The sequence below is a fragment of the Epargyreus clarus genome, unplaced genomic scaffold (genome assembly GCF_041222505.1).
Source record: "Epargyreus clarus isolate Ecla_fem2 unplaced genomic scaffold, WU_Ecla_fem_2.2 ptg000007l, whole genome shotgun sequence".
Taxonomy (NCBI): domain Eukaryota; kingdom Metazoa; phylum Arthropoda; class Insecta; order Lepidoptera; family Hesperiidae; genus Epargyreus; species Epargyreus clarus.
In genome coordinates, this window is record NW_027332215.1 from 9064098 (window position 1) to 9076388 (window position 12291).

At 35.4% G+C, this 12291-nt stretch overlaps 1 protein-coding gene across 1 annotated transcript in view; it reads left to right on the forward strand.

The window, feature by feature from the left end:
• The first annotated feature begins 759 nt into the window (after positions 1 to 759).
• LOC140743349 (glutamate receptor 1) overlaps positions 760 to 12291 on the forward strand; it is a 138580-nt gene continuing 127048 nt past the window's right edge. Inside the window, exon 1 of the mRNA XM_073074523.1 lies at positions 760 to 1001. Within this exon, the coding sequence (XP_072930624.1) occupies positions 902 to 1001 (100 nt within the window). The 5' untranslated portion in view covers positions 760 to 901. The remainder of the gene's footprint in view (positions 1002 to 12291) is intronic.

Below are 12291 nucleotides of genomic sequence, written 5' to 3' on the forward strand. Positions count from 1 at the left end.
TTGACTTTCCGAATTAATCGTGATATAATCTATTGATAATTGGTATGTATCTTAATACCTAGCAAGCTTTGTTATAAAATGTTTTTGATATCCACCCAAAAAGCTTCATTAAATATTCGGGTATGTACTCGTTTCGATAACAGCTGTGTCGATACACGCCCATATATTTCGTGCGAAATTATTTGAACGCATAACATTATTACATTTCACAGTGAGAACAGTCAACATAAACTGAATTATACACTCTGGCCGATGAAATTCAAATTTGACACAAATCCAATATTTTCAATATAACGGCAATGGGAGGAGCGAAGTAGTGGCTTTGTTGAGAATTGTGGCTAATACGCGCGAGAGATCAGGGTAAGGGCGAGAGGGGCAGGGTCGACCCTTTGCCTCAGCCGCGACCGACGCGCGCACTGTCACCAATTCACCGCTAATCTTGTGTACTTTTAAAACAGCATCCTTAAAAAAACTAACGCCAAAACTTAAACATAATGTTAAACGCTAACGCATTGCAGTTAAATATTGAAGCGATGCACTGAAACTGTGCTTCACGCTCTGAAATGCGGACTCAAGACCTAAGTCTTACGAATTGCGCCAACAGAAATAAGAAATAGTGCGATATAGTGGGATTAATATTAGTAAATAGTATGTGGTGCGAGTTCGCACGAGCTTCTGCCGAAACGGAACGAAGCAGAGGGGTTCGTCCCCCCGCGCCCCATGCCACCGCCGCGCCGCCAGCCATCAGTCGCCCCTAAGTCTCAGGTTTGTACGCAGCATCCCGACGCTTATTCGCATCACGTTTCAAACAATATTAACCCTTAAATCGTGTCCGATGCACTGATATTGGCATGTGATTTCGCGGCGGTTAAAGTTGACGGGCGTTCAAATTTTTGAAAAAATGGTGCAAAAGAGACGTATTTTGCCAGCTGCCGGCTTATTATTGTTTTTCGTCGGGGTGTTGTCGGCGCAGAGTTTTCCTGTGGACAAGATTGCCGTCGGTAAGTAATGCACGTGTCAAAACTATTCCGCAAAAAACTTTTCTTGTGCACTTAATTTTTGTTTCGCACTACTTTTAGTTTATGATATCGTTGTAATTATTTGAGTAACTATTTCTGCTACTTTCTAGACTGCTTTAGAGTTACTTTTGGGTGAAATTAGCATTGTTTGTTATAATACTGTTTTATATTTTTTGAGCGTATTTATGTGTTTTGTTTCTTTCTCCCTTTAACCAATGTCTTCTCAGTCGGAAAATAAAATATCGATTTTCTCTCTCTATCTTTGCGCACCTATCCCTCTTCTCCATTCTTTACTCGCAAAGGGATCAACTTCCGATAACACTTGAAGCGTGTGATAAAATTTTAACGGATTTTTTTCATCAGTAGCATGAATACTTTATATGAATATAATAATAAAAAGGAAATGTTTTATCAACAATGAACAAAGGAAACTGACTATTTGGTAATGGTTGCTACACAAATAGAACATTCATAATATTTATTCAATGTACAAATAAAAATATTCTGCATTTTCTTCACAAAACTTGAACTATAAATATTTAATGTATTTGAATAAGCATCTGAGAAGAATTATTTGCTCTTCTGATAACTTAACGGGGTACGGAGTGTAGTTCAAATACGCCTTAAAGAAATTTTTGCATAATATTATAAGTATAACGTTTACTTTACTTTGCTGAAGCATGACATGTTTTCTAAGAGTTTGTCGATTTTATACCGTCGCTGCGCTATATTCCTTCTGCACAGAAGAAACTTTCTTATTTAAGTCGTTTCAATAAATATTGTGTAATGGTCAACATAGGTATTATCATATTTATGATGTGATATTCCCAAAGCTTTTAATTTTAATAACGTGAAGAAGAGGAAGTTTATCAATTTGAACCGTTTTTAAGATGGTTCTTAATAAGGTCGACAATTAAGTTTTTGTATTTTCTAGGTACCATTTATTACTTCATTATTTGAAGGTGTTAGAACCTCTGATTTGACTCTGGAGGCACCACAGTCACACCTTTACTTATAGTAATAACAGTGGTGCTGGTTTTTGGTTTGAAAGGTGTTAGTTCTCAGGGGAATCAACGCATCTGTGGCCGACCTTAGGACAGCAGCAGAAGCCACTTACCATGAGATGGACTGCAGGCTCGTTTGCTATTTGTATAATATAAAAAAATGGCCATTGGTCAAAAATGGTCATCACAACGCCTCAACTAAACAACATAACCTCATCGAATGCAGACTTGTTGGACTGTCCTCGCTACATTGCTGTAATTATAGTCAAATTGACAAAAGTTTAATAAATCTAAGTTCGAAGCATTAGTTTGTATTTTCTGGTTTTTACATTTGGTGTAAGTCAACAATATTTGAGATATTGTACCAATAAGATATATCCGCTTTAACATTTATCTACGATCATGAATACTTGAGATTTCTTTTGGCAAAAAGAAAATTTCGCTGTTTTCTTACACACTCATAATTATTCGAAGGAGCGTGGTAGAGTAGCTTCCCCTAGTTGAGAAAAGTAGATGGGTGGTGTCATTAAAATTTGATTGCGGTACTTTTGTCGTTTATATTCAACTAGCTTTTGTCCCCCATTGCTCGCATTAGATTTTATTTACTCCATAGCTATATTATATTATTACTTTGTTATGTGACGTACGCTTTTCATTGTTGTATTATCCGGTTATATTAAGCTGCAATCTATTCATCTTTGCATCCATTCACACGGAGATACGAATTCGATAAATAAGTTAGCATTTTTGTATGCTAACTTATTTATCGAATTTTAATAATATAGGCGACAGATTTTAATCACAATTTTACAAATAAGAAGGTAGAAAGAAACCTTTGTGGTTCGACTCCGGCGGCACCACCTCCACACTTATTTCTGCTTTATAACAGCAGTGGTCCGCGGAGACGTACTTAGCTGAAGCGTTTCAACTTAGTACTCAGGGTTAACAAAGCATCTGTAACCGACCTCAGGAAATCTTGTCTTATCTGGTATTAATTCCTTGACTATGCAGATGTTTGCTATCTAGATCTAACTGAGGAGCAACTTAATAAGCTTGAGCGTATTCAAAATTTGTTTATCAGGTTCATATTTGGAATTCGTAAATATGATCACATTTCAGAGTATCGAAAGAAACTCAAGTGGCTCCCTATTCGTCTTCGTCGGAATACTCATATTCTTTCTGCTTTATACTGCGTCCTGTTTAATTCAAACAGTCCCAATTACTTAAGGGAACGATTTCATTACCTACATCTTTCTCACGATACACGCTTTCTTCGTTCTAATGAAAATCTTTCCCTTTCAACTCCTTGTTCCTCATCCTTCTTCGGCAGATCCTTTACTGCAGTGGCTGTGCGCCTATGGAATTCCTTACCATCTGTTATCCGTCGCGCACAGTCACTAGATTCTTTTAAAAGACAAGTGAAGGAATTTTACCTAGCACTTTAACCTGATATATATTTAAAATATTATTATTATTTGTATTTATTTATCCTATCTCTTTTTTTTTTTTTTTTTTTCCTATTCTCTGTAATATCTCTATCCCTTACTTTCTTCACCTTCTACGCTAGCTGCTGATATGTCCAAAGATAAATTCTAGTTGGTATGTTTTTACATTTGTACACCCCTACCCTGTGTTTCTTGTGTCTAATATGTTTCTCTTTCAATTACTCTATGGTTGTCTGGAAGAGATCGCTTTTAAGTGATAAGGCCGCCTATTGTACTCTTCATTATATGTATGTAAATATTTGTCATTTATTAGTTGGTGTACAATAAAGCATTTTTGTATTGTATTGTATTGTATTGTAATTATAAATATGCATGGGCTGCACAAGTCACTTACCATTAGGTGGACAGTACGCTCGTTCGCTACTATCATATTATAAAAAAAACATAATGACGAAAATAAAACACAAAAATAAGTTATTAGACTTACATTTCAAATTTTATTACGTCATAATATTAAGGCTACATACCCAACATGCGATGAGGTCACCTACAACCCTACAAGTCTGTTCTACACTTTCCAGTTCACTACACTACAAAGTATATGCGATGTGCTCCGTATATTTTTTTACTTTTACCTTATTGCTTAGTTTTTATCAAGCCTTTACAACGTAGTATTTAAAAATATTATAAGGCTGTGATTGCCTAGTGGTTAAGAAACTCGGCCTCTCGATCGAAGGATCCGAGGTTCAAATCCCAGGCACGCACCTCCGATTTTTCAAAGTTATGTGTGTATTAGGAATTAATTATCACTTGCTAAACGGTGAAAGAAAACATCGTGAGGAAACCTGCATACCTGAGAGATTTATAAAAAAGAAAGAAATCTTGAAGGTATGTGAAGTCTACCAATCCGCACTTGGCCAGCGCGGTGGACTATGGCCTAATCCTTCTCACTTTGAGAGGAGGCCCAGCAGTGGGACAGTAATGGGTTGATGATGATGATGATGATTTAAAAATACTTAGGCAATTTTTAAAGTAAATACAAATATTTTGCAATTACATGTAATGATTATAAGTTTTTTATACTTATAAAATAAATAACATTGAAAACTTACTTTTATGTAAGTCGGGATCTATTCAGACTTAGAGACGAATGAATTTATTGTGAGAGAAGTAATTAGATTTCTTATTCATACTGATTAACCTATAAATACTAAGTTAGTCAAAGAACAAACAATTATTCAATTTAAATAGGTATATTTGAAAATAAATTTATAAATATTTATGAATTATAACACTTCAAATGATCAATGATATTTATATTTCAATTTATAATTAAGTGTCCACTTTCATGGTGTACGTAGATACGTAGATACGTAGATAGGTGTACGTAGATACGTAGATACGTACACCATGAAAGTGGACACTTAATTATAAATTGAAATATAAATATCATTGATCATTTGAAGTGTTATAATTCATAAATATTTATAAATTTATTAGATAATATTAATATTCTGTGGACACATTTGTCCAAATTTTAAATCTCAATTTAAAATTATTAATTTTATTTGTAAGTATAGAAATTTATCCCATTTTAACACTCGTGTTTTTTCTCGGATAAAATATTTAACTAGCGCAATATTTCTGTAGTAATACTCATAGGCAACCTAAATATTTACTCAGCCGTTAACTCATAACTGAAGTTAAATCTAGGGAATATTTAATAATTTATTCTTGAATTAGAAAATAAAATGTGACACAGAATATAAAAGAGCTGCGGTGGCCGTCATTCGTAGGAAAATCACGTTTAGTCTCTTAAGCAACTTAAGGAGGAATGACGACATAGCGGCCTTGTAAAGATATTAGAAAATGCCGTTTTAAGGGTCAATAACTCCTATGGTTATGGTATATGGTGGTGGATGTAACTCAGCTTTCAAAAGTATCAAAGTATTTGTAAATACCATTTAAGACATAAATTAAAAAAAAATACAAGAAGATGGGATAATAGCGTCAGATCAAATTATATCATGATCTCCGTTTAGTGTTTTATAAACAAGAGAGGTAATGCGGAATAAACTTATCATTACAATACCGATAAAAGTTATAATTATATAACTTGCAATAAGTCACCTACAATTTGATTTTTTGATCAACTTTAAGTATTATAGCTTACAATTGTAATGTTGAGTTGGTGTTTGTAGTTTTACTACTTTGCGACATATAAGTCTGGCCATACATGGACTGCTCGAGCAGTTACCCCGTTATCAACATACACGGACCGCTCTTGCAGTCAGAGTCAACAGCTTGAAGCTGCAGCTTGATAACTCCTTGAGCAGTCAAGGTAACTGCTCGAGAAATTCGTGCAGGCGGGAAGCGTGCGCAACGAGGAATGAAGAGCGCGGGCTGAGGTAATTGCGCGAGAGCAGTCGACAGCTCGAGCAGTCAGTGTATGGCTGGCGACTGCTTGACCGCAAGATGAAAAATCACCGTGCTCTTAACCGCCTCAAGCAGTTGCAACTGCTTCAGCGGTTCGTGTATGTACGTACTTATAAGTCTGAAGTTCAGTATGCAGTCGCAGCATGTAGCATTCGATACTGGCTGCTCCAAGCTGCTCGTGTATGGCCGGCCTAAGATGCTTCGTATGCACTTTATGTAAATTTGTCGTCCAAAAATAAATATTGCTCTTTTGTCACTAGGAATAAGAAAAACTCAGTCAACATATTTTGATGGTAATAGCAAAACGGAATGAGTTACGTTCAGCCGATTTTCTTCTTTCAATAATCACGTGTGGCTTCTTAAGCCGCTTAACCAATAGGGAACTAGACACGAGCTGATGTAATGCAGAACAAACGATTAATGAGGTCGAAATGGGAAATACATTCAGATGTATTCTAATATAGCTCTATCATCGACTTTTCTACTTAAATGAGCTCGCGTGTATTTATGACACTTTTATAAAATGAGATAAAGATACAAGTGTATTTTCGCCATGTTTTTAACTTGTGTATTTTGAAATTTAATCACACTGAAATTATGTCAAATCTTTTGGATATAGCGTTTATATAAAATTAAAATTTGGTTGGTTATGCATTGTAAATATATTAGTACTAGTAATCACGATTTTTCAGTATCGACTATTGTCGAATTTTGAAATAAATTAAATGAAAAATTACAAAGAAGGAAGAAAATAAACTACAAAATCAACAATAAACATGGTGTTATTCAAAACGGAAAGGGATAAAGAACAAGCAAATGTGTTTCAGGTTTGTTCATAGCGCCAATATCAAAGGGGATTCTAGCGCAAAGAGCTTATATCAGATTTAGCCCATCGAGGATCCAAGATGCATCACCGAACAGTGCTTTTAAGGGCTGTCTGCGGCTAAATATAGAATAAGATAATGAATAAATTGCAATTAAATAACCAACACCTGGTCGAAGGTTCGAATTCCAGACACGCAAACCCTAATTTGTCAAAATTATGTCTGTAGAAGTTAATTATAAATGAATAATTATCAGGGAAGTACTTGAGTAGTCGTAAAAAAATATTCTTAAGGATATGTGAAGTATACCAATTCGCAGATGGCCAGCGCGGTGGATAATGCCCTATCTCTCTTAGAAGAGACTCATACCCAGTGAAAGGTGGCGGGAGGGTCGCCGTTGCATAACCATTAAAACTTGCCCATTAAAGATTTTAGATATTAGTTTTGGTGCTAAAGGATATTTCCTCGTATATAGGGACAAGCTTTCGTAGCTTTGTGGTTCCGAAATGCAAGCTGTGTAAACGTTATTGTTTAAGCAACAACTAGAGCGACCGGTCCTGTTGAATTTGTCCATTATTAGTATTAGTAGATAGGAAATAGATAGACTATGTCAGGTAAAAGTATTTTTTATGAAATACAAATATATTCGAAGAATTTCTGGTTTCGGAATCACCGCCACATCCACTTCTGCCTAACAACAGCAGTATTATGCGTTGCTACGGCCTGGTTTCATGGTTGTGGTAAGAGAGAATTATTTTTACGAAGCGTTACAGCTTAGTCCTCAGGGTCAGCGGCGCATCTGTTGCCGACCTCAGGTAGGAATCTAATCCTATCTAGGGTTGTTCACAGATTTCAATGGGCGGCTGTAGCCACTGACCATCAGGTGGACTACATGCTCGTCTGCTACTCTTATATTATAAGGAAAATTCTGAACCTAATAGTGAGTTTCGGGATTACTTTATTTAATAGGTATGTAATAAGCAATAGTTTCTAAGCCGCTTCAGTTGATACAATTTATATCAGTCTATTGGATCAGACGTATAGATTGGATCGCTACTATGAGTGCTGAGACAAGCTGAAAATTTAATAAAAAAGCACTTCTTTTCCTAATGAGTTCCAATGAGCACTTCGAAAGACATTTTAAAAGGATTATTGTCCTCTGATAGCAATGTCGAGAAGGGCAATAAAATGATTTCTTCTTGAAGTTAATATTATTTACGATATAAACGAGGAACAGATTTTTATTGTCCAATGCTGCATTTGTAAGCAACTACTGAAAAACACTTTTAGTATTGTAAGATCCAAATTTGTATATAAAATTTAATTACAGCATCAATGTATTTTTGATTAACGTTTAGGCGCGGATTTTATCGAAGAATGTATGGACGGAAAGTAGTATGAGCAGCGTCATAACTGCGTGTACGACGTTTTTTAGGGTTCCATCATAGATTAGTGAAGATTGCTCACTCCTAACAAGAAAATGTAACCAGTTTTGAGAATTGAAATAAATGCATAAAAAAGTGTCGCGACGTCTCCGTGCTAAAATATTTAAAATACTTATTCATTTATTATATAAATTACGCAGTATTCGTTATTTATTCGTAAACTTTCTCTAAAAATGTTTGTATTTGTCAAGAATTGAAAAAAAATAACTGACAAATCAGCCGTTTGTGGATTCATTCAATTTCAAGGCAGCGAAGTATATTTACTAATCTATGGGTTCCATACTCAAAGGGTAAAAATGGTACCGTATTATTAAGCTTCCCGTCTGATACCTGTCACAGGGCTCTATGTCCTGACCCAATACATAGACACTTGAATTTTTTGCGGAGTATGTATAACAACAAATACTATAATCATAAAAATGTGTAAATAAATCTGAGTCGCTTGCTTTATCTATTAACCGTAGTAGGTAGACAGTTCAAATTAACTTCAATGACTACTATAATAACCAATATTACAAAATAAAAAAAATATTTGAACATTTTGGTTATACGGAACCCTCCGTGTGCGAGTTAGACTTGCACTTGGCCAATTATTTAGAGCATGCTTAACTTCATTTTAATTTTTTCACTAACATGAAATATTAGCTTATCTTATACCAAACCTTTACATTGCATATACCCTTTATTTATTGAACTATTATTCCAATGTAGTATAATAGTTATCATCGTCATGTAATGTAGTTATAGATTAGACACGACTTTATCTTATATATGCTCCGAAACGGCTTTACCGATTTTCACCAAATTTTATATGCCTATCAGTAGGTCTGAGAATCGGCCACTATATATTTTTCATACCCCTAAGTGATAAGTGTTGTTCCCCTTAACATTTTTTATTTATATGGCAACACAACGTTTGCCGGGTCAGCTAGTTATGATGTAAAAAAGTCATTAAAATATTATATGACACAAACTCCCCGTCAAGTACAACGTGTCCTGAGCGTAAAAGCTTGTTCATATATTGCTTGGAACGAGCACATCTTGTTTAAGACTCGCTTAGGCCTCGAGTGGTGTTTATGGTCTTCACAACTTAATGAACAACACTTTAAAGTAAGCGTGGGTTAATTAACTTTCTTTCTTAATTAATACTCTTTTAATGTATGCGGTACTGTTATCTTAACGTAGTTAGCACATACAACATATACTTTTGGAAAGATTATTAGATAATTATACAGTCTTTATAAGCAATGATAGTGTACTGGTTGTAATTCTTCTCTTTAATGGGGAGGCTCGAAGTTCATATGACAGGCATGCACATATGGTTTTTCGAAATTATGCGATTAGAAATTAGTTAAGCACTAGTACTTATGTTTTGCGCTTGCCTTTCACAAATTGAGTAATAGTAGGATACAATACTTATTATAGTATCAACATACACTATAGTTGTAAATATAGTTAAGGTGAATGATTTTACAATATTCAAGAAATTATCTATATGTTCATTAAATATCGATATCTTTTAGATTAGTTAACATATCATACTACCAAATTTTCTACTAGTTCCAGTGCTAGTTATAATCGGACGTAGAACAAAGCCTTTTAACGATATAGCCTACATCACACTCTACGATCCGCCTAGATTGGATTTTTTATTGCAACTAGTGGTCAAACTATCCGTGATGTTTTAAAACAATAGATCGCCAATAAAATATTGCCAAAAACGTTTATAATACGTACGCTGCATTTTGAGAATGAATCCATAAAAAAATGTCATGGTCACGTATTTTCTGTAGTTTGTTTGTGGTCTATAGGTATCTGGTATAAGGTATAGTTTTCGCTAAACTGCTAGCCCGCTCTGAAGTTGTTGCGAGCAGGTCAAACAATTTGCTATTGCGACGCGATTCATTTCTATTCAGAGCGGACTAGCAGTTCTACGCGGCGTATACACCTCACTAAGATTCGCATACATATAATTAAAGTAGTTGTGTTTAACTTAAATCTTTGTTAAACACAAACAACTTTTATTGATGTATTATTCGCGTATGGTGGTAAAGATCAGTGGGTACTGTAACTCGATAAAAGCAGTTGGCTTGCATAATGTATTCTAGTTTATATAAGATGGAACTCCTTAGGAATGTACGACAATTAACTAAAACCCGTGCAACAGTCCGCGTTGAGGACCGTTCCTGGCAGTTGGGGCAGTCCTGGCTACCGTTGACAATTACTGGCGACCATCTGCGGCTGTTTTTGCAGATGGTCGACTTGGCTGTAGCTATTCATCGTCGATCATTTTTTTCCTCGATCGCTGACGACTATCCACGACTGTCACCGCCTGTTGGTAGCGATACTCGACGGCGTCGCTGACGGTCATCAGCATGGGCTGTCGTTCGCGTATTAGCTTACTGTCACTCGTATTTTAACGTCCTGTAAATAAGCTATATACCAAACCTCGATTGATCCTTTATTGAATTTGGTGACGATTACCAATTGAACCAGTAACTCCTGACATTAACATCGACCTTTATTTTTGTTGGTGTTTTTTGACCCGCGTTGCGTAGAGGGGTCCAAACCACGCTGAGGGTTCTGGGTTCGATCCCCGGCCAGACAGATAGCTAAATGATGAATTAACATTTCTGTTCTGGTTCTGAGTGTATTTATGGGTATGACGGCATCTACGACACAGAGATTTCTAGTGTGGGGCTGTGAGTATAAATAGCATATTCTTACATAAATCGATATAACAAATTGAAATCCAAGAGTACAAAACACTCTAAGGCATAATAATCTCTACTGCGAAAGTGACAAGTAAAGGAACCGCAGGTTGTAAACAACGAGAGCCTGCGGCTGTGGGGAGGTGGGAAATTAAATGGATGGAAACAAACACAAAATTAAATGGATGGAACAAACACGTCACACGTCGTCACGCTGTACGTAAGCTTTGCGATACTTTTGTGATTTTCCGTTCGTAATTTTATAATGGGGTGACTCTTATTTTACTTCACGGTGATATGTTTAGTCTACTTATACTAAGGTTTGTTTTATGTAAATTTTACATTTGATTAAATAAATAAGAATTAGCAAAAAATAAAAAAGAGATTATTTTAAGGGCTGGTCAAGTCTACGTGACTTATACAAAGTTTCTGATCAAAATTGCAAATGAATCTACTAAGTATCAACTTGTATAATGTCAATATCAGTGACCACTAACTTAACAAAGAACAGGTAATATTATATCTAATTAATTAACCAAATTGTATCAAAATTAATAGTAAATGATAAGAGTAAAATTAGTAAAAAATACATAAATAACAATTTAAAAAAACGTTAAGGAAATAAGACTTATCAAGAAACAGTTAGCATTGCATAATGGTTCATAAAGTTTTAAAGATTCCAATAAAAGTTTAAAGTGAAAATGTTGAAATTATAAGCAACGAAGTTACTGAGTTGAAGGGAAAGAAAATTTATAGCGAAGCAAGTACCAATATAACGAAAGAATTTAGCATCGGCTGCACCTTATCGATATGCTAGAGTTTGGTGTAGCTATTTCTTGGAAATGTGCTAAGGATGTCGTCGTATCAATTTCAACTGTATTATATTCATCTGTTGTACGAAATAAAATGGGTAAACAATTAAACTATCTGCTATGTTTTGGTATGTTTTGGTTTGGTTTTCAAGTGTGGTAAGTAAGGAAGTCACACTTATACGAAGTGTTTTAAAGAAACTCAAATAGGACTCTTTTCTAGAGTTCATTGTAGGTGTTAATGGGAGGCAGTTGCCACTTAACATCAGCTTGGCCACGTGCTCGTTACTAGTATAGCATCTGTAAACCCCAAATAAGATTGCAGTCTTACCTGAGGTCAGCCAAGACTACGAGTCCCCTTCAAACAAATAGCAACTTGATTTGTAGAAGACAGAGGTAGTTGTAGATAAGAGTTACTTTTCTATATGACTTTCGTCTGACAAAGGATTCCGACAATATTTAAAGGTCACTTACTTTACTCCCTGCTTAACCAGCTTTTCAAAGTGCCGAAATGCTTGTGGATTTGCCTCGAGTGCTCATTCGTTTCGTCTACTTTACGTCGATGCCATGGGATCATTAGGTCTCCATTGCTTGTGTA